General features: G+C 63.7%; 1 protein-coding gene across 1 annotated transcript in view; it reads right to left on the bottom strand.

Annotated features, from left to right (window-relative positions):
• The window catches only part of LOC133040397 (maestro heat-like repeat-containing protein family member 2A), a 59,908-nt gene that overhangs the window by 45,185 nt on the left and 8,723 nt on the right, over window positions 1-6,000 (bottom strand). The window contains exons 6-9 of the mRNA XM_061120119.1: window positions 3,286-3,384; window positions 2,529-2,680; window positions 1,887-2,030; window positions 505-597 (exon numbers count right to left, since the gene is read on the bottom strand). Of these exons, the coding sequence (XP_060976102.1) occupies window positions 505-597; window positions 1,887-2,030; window positions 2,529-2,680; window positions 3,286-3,384 (488 nt within the window). The remainder of the gene's footprint in view (window positions 1-504; window positions 598-1,886; window positions 2,031-2,528; window positions 2,681-3,285; window positions 3,385-6,000) is intronic.

The following is a 6,000-nucleotide window of genomic DNA, read 5'->3' as shown; positions in this document are numbered from 1 at the left end:
CTGACCCGCCCCCAGCGCACATTCCCCTGAACTGCCCACAGACAGCGTCCCCTGACCCGCCCACAACCCGCCTCCCCTGACCCGCCCCCAGCCCGCCACCCCTGACCCGCCCCCAGCCTCCGTCCCCTGACCCGACCCCAGCGCGCCTGCCCTGACCCTCCCCAACCCCGCGTCCCCTGACCCGACCCCAGCGCGCCTCCCCTGACCCTCCCCAACCCCGCGTCCCCTGACCCGCCCCCAGCCCGCCTGCCCTGACCCGCCCCCAGCGAACATTCCCCTGACCCGCCCCCAACCCCGCGTCCCATGACCCGCCCCCAGCCCGCCTCCCCTGACCCGCCCCCAGCGAACATTTCCCCTGACCCGCCCCCAACCCCGCGTCCCATGACCCGCCCCCAGCCCGCCTCCCCTGACCCGCCCCCAGCCCCTGTCCCCTGACCCGCCCCCAGCGCGCCTCCCCTGACCCGCCCTGGGGAAGGCCACGCCCCGCGCGGCCCTGGGGCTCACCTGGACGTGCAGCTCCGTGAAGATGGTGTGCAGCTGCATCTGCGGGACTGGGCTGTTGGTGATGACGGACATCTCCAGGATCTGCCTCAAGACCTGCCGCAGGCGGGAAACGGTGGCAGGTGACCTTCGACCGACTCGGGTCAAACGCCAGACCTTTGCCCCTTGATGTTCCCCCTCTGGATGTATCAGCATCCCCTGGGAGCTGGGCAGAGATGCCACCTCTCAAGCCCCGCCCAGACCCCCGAGTCCGTCTCTATTTCCAGCTGCCTCTGAGGATTGCCGTGGACACTGTAGCTCGGCAGGGCTGCACTAGGGCCACCTACTGTGGCGTTCAAGGCCTTCTTCGCCTTTCTCCCCTAGCCACCTAGAGGTGCATCCCAACTTTAGACAGAAGGTCTGCACGTGGCTCCCCAAATGCGGCATGTTTCTTTCTGTTCCCAGCTCTCACCAGGAGAAGGGCCTCGCCTCGTCTGTAAATGAGTGACCCCCTTCACAATATACAGCAGCCCAGGTCACAACTCAGCTCAGAATCTTACAAAGACTCCATCTCACACACGTCCAAGGCTGGTAAGAGGTTGAATGGTGTCCCCCGCCGCCAGAATCCATGTCCACTCACAACCTCAGAATGTGAGCTCACTTGGAAATAGGGTCTTTGCATACCCAATTACTTAAGGCTCTCAAGATGAGATCACCCTGACAACGCCTTACATCAAAGGACCAGTGTCCTTACGAGAAGAGGAGAAGACAGAGAGAGACACAGAGATGGCCATGTGACCACGGAGGGGGGTGCTGGAGTGACGCAGTGCCTGGGCCACCAGAAGCTGGAAGAGGCAAGATTCTCCCCTAGAGCCTACAGAAGAAGCTTAGCCTGCCGACACCTTGATTTCAGACTGCCGGCTTCCAGAACCATGACACACACATCTCTGTGGTTTTAAGCCACCTGCCTCCTGGTTCTTTGTTGCAACAGCCTTAGGAAACCGCTATGAGAGCTGTGACCTCACCGTGGGCCCCAGAACCCTTTGAGGTATCATCCTTTCTGCCTGGCTTCCCTGCTGGCTCAGACAGTAAAGAATCTGTGTGCAAAATGGGAGACCCAGCTTTGATTTCTGGGCCAGGAAGATCCCCTGGAGAAGGAACAGGCAACCCACTCCAGTATTCTTGCCTGGGAAATCCCACGGGCCGAGAATCCTGGCGGGACACAGTCTACGGGGTCGCAAAGAGTCGGGCATGACTGAGTGGCTAACACATGTGTAACGACAGCATATATTTCTTGGAAATCGGACAAGTGCCAGGTCGCGTGGCTACATCTCCCACCCGTGAGAACACCCCACGGGACACTCAGGAGCCCTAAATACCCTGAGCCCCCAGCCCAGGCCCCTCACCTGAGTGATAAAGAGCGCCTCCAGGCTGCCCTGGTACTCCGCCAGCAGCAGAGGGATGTAGTCGTACACCTGCTCCCGCAGGTCATCGTTGGGCAGGAGGAGGTTCAGCATGGGCTTCAGGGACTTGATGACCCCCAGCTTCACCTAGCACAGGAGCCCGGTCTCTAGACCCCTCGGCCAGGACCACCAGGAAGGTCCTGTGACATCAGCCCCAGCCTCGGAATCAAGGACAGGTGACTGAGGGGACCTTGCAGTAGGGTCCTGGCCTCCCCCGGGCCCCCCAGCTGCCAAGCCTGTCCCCCAAGTCCTGACTCTGTCACTCAGGAGACCTTGGACAGGTACTCAACCTCTCTGTGTCTCTGTTTCCTCATTTGTAAAACGGTCCTATGACCCGGAGTTGGCTTGGAAATGGCTCCCACAAGTGAACCGCTCGGAGAGCGCCCGGCACATGTGGAACAGGGACCCTGGTCCAGCAACTCCAGGGGCCTTTATCAAGACACCTGCAGGGCCCCCATGGCTCTGCCGATCAGGTCTCCACCTCCTTGGACCCAATGGTGTCTCAGCCCCGCCAGCTGCACAGGCTGGAGAGCAATGACCCGAGGACCACGGGCTCCCACCCCCACCCAGGAGGGCCCGTCTCACCTCCGGGTTGTTGTTCCGCAGCCACACCGTCACGAAGTAGCGATACATGGGGAACAGCTTCACCGCAAACTGGTCCTCAGTCATCACGGGATACACACTGTCCTCCAGGTGCCTCAGGTAAAACTGCACCGTCTCGCAGAAGGTCTCCATGGCTGCCCCGGGGCACGTGCAGTGAGCCCCGAGAGCCAGGACTCAGAACAGAGCCTTCCGGGGCGCCTTCTCAGGAGGAGCCCTCACACTTCCATAACCAGCAGGTTACTGAGATGGCCAGAGATGCTGCTAGAAACATCTCCTGCAGCCCTCGCCATCTGCCTTTCCAACCCCCCCTCTCAGCTCCTTAAGTTTGGTCCTGCATGAAGCCCCTCCCTGTCTGAGGGAGAAAGACTCCCCCGAGGGGTGGAGCACACAGGTGTGACTGGGCCCCCAGCCTTGAGGTTCATGTTGCAAGGTCAAGGGTGAGACCTCGAAGAAGACTTTTTAACTCAGACCCTGGGGACTCCAAAGCAAAGAGTGGCCAACACGTTCTGTCCTACTTTTCTCAGGTATTGGGGACTTGGGCCCACAAAATCATGACATAATCAAAACCTGGGGCAAGGTGATCAGATATAAATGACCCAAGTCAAGCCCAGGCTGGGACCATTTCCCTGGTCTCCCTCTCCTGCGATCCCCACTGCCTTTTTTCCTCTACCTGTATACCCACCTCCCCCTGTGAGCACCCTGATCAGGCCAGCCCTGCAGGCCCAGGTGGGACACTTACCACCACAGATCACCTGGCGCATCTTGGCTTCATTGGCGAGCCTCAGCATGGTGAACATGGTGGCCAGGGTGATGCCCATGTATGGCATGAACTCAAACACTGCGAGGTGTGGGCAGAGGTCTCAGGGAGTCGGAGGAGGAGGGTCATCAGAGATGGCAACACCATCGCCCACACCTCCAGTGCCCAGAACAGGGCCAGGGAACCCCTTTGCATGGGTTGGGCCACAGGAGATGGTAGGAGGCAGGGGAGGTAAGAAGTGTGAGCTAGGAGCAGGTGAAGGGGAGGGGAGATGTGGGGGGCGACGGGGGGTGCAAGGGAGGGGAGATGGGGGAGGGGAGGAGGGGAGGGGAGAAGGGGGAGGGGAGAAAGGGAGGGGATTGGAGGGGAGAAGGGGGAAGGGGAAGGGGAGAGGGGGTAGGGGGGAAGGGGAGGGGAGAATGGGGAGGGGATTGGAGGGGAGAAGGGGGAAGGGGAGGGGAGAGGGGGACGGGAGGGGTAAGGGGGAGGGGGGATGGGAGGGGTAAGGGGGGATGGGAGGAGGGAAGGGGAAAGGGGGGACGGAGAAAGGGGGAGGGGGATGGGGAAAGCGGTATGGGAGGGGGCAAGGGGGAGGGGAGAAGGGGAGGAGGGGAAGAGAGAAGGGGAGGAGAGGAGGAGAGAAAGGGGGAAGGGGAGGAGAGAACGGGGGAAGGGGGAAGGAGTAGAGTGGAGGAGAGAAGAGGGAAGGGGAAAGGGGGGAGGGGAGGGGGAAGGGGAGGGGAGAAGAGGGAGGGGAGGGAAGGGGAGACGCAGAGATGTCTATCCTTCTCTCCCTCCCCACCTCCCCTCCTCTCTTCCCACCTCCCCTCCCCTCTCCCCACCTCCCCACCCCCCACCTCCCCTCCTCTCCCCTCTCCTCACCTCCCTCTCCTCTCCCCTGTGTCTACCAGGACTCTGAAGGAGATGAGGGAACAGGAGAGGAGGGAAGGGGAGACGAGGGAAGGGGAGATGGGGGGAGGGGGAGGGGTGGGGAGACCGGTCTCCCACCATTCCCCCATCTCCCCTCCCCCATCTCCCCTCCCCTGCCCCTTGTCTCCCCTCCCCTCCCCCATGTCTCCTCTCCCCTCCCCTGTCTCCCCTCCCCTCTCCCCTCCCTTGTCCCCCTTCCCCTGTCTCCCCACCTCTCCCCTGTCTCCCATCCCCTCTGCAGAGAGTGAAAGGAGACTGGGGGAGAGGGGAGGGGAGGTGGGGAGGGGAGGAGACAGGGGGAGGGGAGACAGGGGAGGGGAGGGGAGACGGGTGGGGGAAGTGGGGAGGGGGAGACAGGGATAGGGGAGGAAGACCTGGGGGGGAGGGGGGAGATGGGGGAGGGGATGGAAACGGGTGGGAGGGGAGAGGAGACCTCACCGCCCCGTCTCCAACTCTCTCCCCATCTCCCCTCCTGGCTCCCCGTCTCCCCTCCCTTTCCCTCCCTCCTGTATCCCCTCCCCCCTTCCCCCCCCCCCCCCGTCTCCCCTCCCCTCCCCCCATTTCCCCTCCTCTCTCCCCGTCCACCCTGCCCTGCCGAGAGAAGAAAGGGAGACAGGGGGAGAGGAGAGGCGAGGGGAGATGGGGGTGGGGGGAGAGGGGAGGGACAGGGGAGAGGGAAGGGGAGGGGAGATGGGGGAGGGGAAAGCAGATGGGGGAGGGGAGGGTAGACCTCCCCCAGTCTCCATTCCTCTCCCCCGTCTCCCCCCTCCCCTCCTCCTTCTCCCCTCCTCTCCCCTTCCCTTCCCTTCCCCACCCCTTCCCCTCCCCCCACCCCTCCCCTCTCGCCCTCTCTCCTTTCCTCATCTCCCTCTCCTCTCCTCTCCCCTCTGTCTCCCAGGACAGGGAAGGAGATGAGGGGAGGGGAGACGAGGGAAGGGGAGATGAGGTGACAGGAGAGGAGACAGGGGAGGGGAGGGGAGATGGGGGGAAGTGGAGGGGAGGGGAAAGGGGGGAAAGGAGGAGGGAGGAAAGGAATGGGGGAGGGGGAAGGGGAGGGGGCAGGGGGTGGGGAGGAGGCGGGGGGAGGGGGAAGGGGAGGAGGGGAGGAGAGAAGGGTGGAAGGGGGAAGGGGAGGAGGAGAGGAGAGAAAGGGGAAGGGGGAAAGGGGGAGGGGAGGGGGAAGGGGAGGGGAGAAGAGGGAGGGGAGGGAAGGGGAGACGCGGAGATGTCTACTCTTCTCTCCCTCGCCGCCTCCCCTCCCCTCTCCCCACCTCCCCTCTCCTCACCTCCCCTCCCCCCACCCCCTCCCTTCTACCCCTCCCTCCGTTCCTCATCTCCCTGTCCTCTCCTCTCCCCTCTGTCTCCCAGGACAGGGAAGGAGATGAGGGGAGGGGAGACGAGGGAAGGGGAAATGGGGTGACAGGAAAGGAGACAGGGGAGGGGAGGGGAGACGGGGCAAGCGGAGGGGAGGGGGGAAGGGGGGAAGGGAGGAGGGAGGAAAGGAATGGGGAAGGGGGGCAGGGGGAGGGGGCACAGGGGGAGGGACGGGGGGATGGGAACAGGGGGAGGGAGGGGGCAGGGGGGAGGGGACAGGGGGTGGGGAGGGGACGGGGGAGGGGGACAGGGGATGGGGGAGGGGAACGAGGGGAGGGGAAGGAAGGGAAGGAGGGGGAGGGGAAGGAGGGGAAGGAGGGGAAGGCGGGGAGCTGGGAGAAGAGGGGAGGGGGAAGGGGAGAAGAGGGGAGACCGGGATACCAGGAAAGGGAG

Source organism: Dama dama, chromosome 20 (genome assembly GCF_033118175.1).
Source record: "Dama dama isolate Ldn47 chromosome 20, ASM3311817v1, whole genome shotgun sequence".
Lineage (NCBI taxonomy): Eukaryota > Metazoa > Chordata > Mammalia > Artiodactyla > Cervidae > Dama > Dama dama.
Note: the sequence above shows the minus strand (reverse complement) of the source record. Positions and strands in the feature narration are given on the sequence as shown.